At 60.3% G+C, this 229-nt stretch overlaps 1 protein-coding gene across 1 annotated transcript in view; it reads left to right on the top strand.

The window, feature by feature from the left end:
- ETH_00038995 (cleavage and polyadenylation specificity factor, putative) overlaps positions 1–229 on the top strand; it is a gene marked incomplete at both ends in the record, with an annotated part of 2,631 nt that overhangs the window by 476 nt on the left and 1,926 nt on the right. The window contains 2 exons of the mRNA XM_013376230.1: positions 3–15; positions 83–229. Coding sequence (XP_013231684.1) covers positions 3–15; positions 83–229 — 160 coding nt within the window. The remainder of the gene's footprint in view (positions 1–2; positions 16–82) is intronic.

The raw sequence follows: 229 nt of genomic DNA, 5'->3' as shown, positions 1-229 counted from the left end.
GTGGGGGAGCTGCAGGTGCTGTTCGACTGCGGGCTGCACCCGGGGCAGCAGGGGCTGGGGTCTCTGCCGTTTTTGGAAGCAGCAGATTTGCAAAAAGTCTCTTTTTGTTTAATTACTCATTTCCATTTGGACCACTGTGGGGCGCTGCCCTACCTGCTGCAGCGCACGGCCTTCCGGGGGCGGGTCTTCATGACAGCAGCAACGAAGGCCGTTGCTGCGCTGCTGTGGC

This window comes from Eimeria tenella, genomic scaffold (genome assembly GCF_000499545.2).
Source record: "Eimeria tenella Houghton genomic scaffold, Eth_scaff3258, whole genome shotgun sequence".
Taxonomy (NCBI): domain Eukaryota; phylum Apicomplexa; class Conoidasida; order Eucoccidiorida; family Eimeriidae; genus Eimeria; species Eimeria tenella.
The sequence above is the reverse complement of the archived record's forward strand: the minus strand, read 5'-3'. Positions and strand labels throughout refer to the sequence as shown.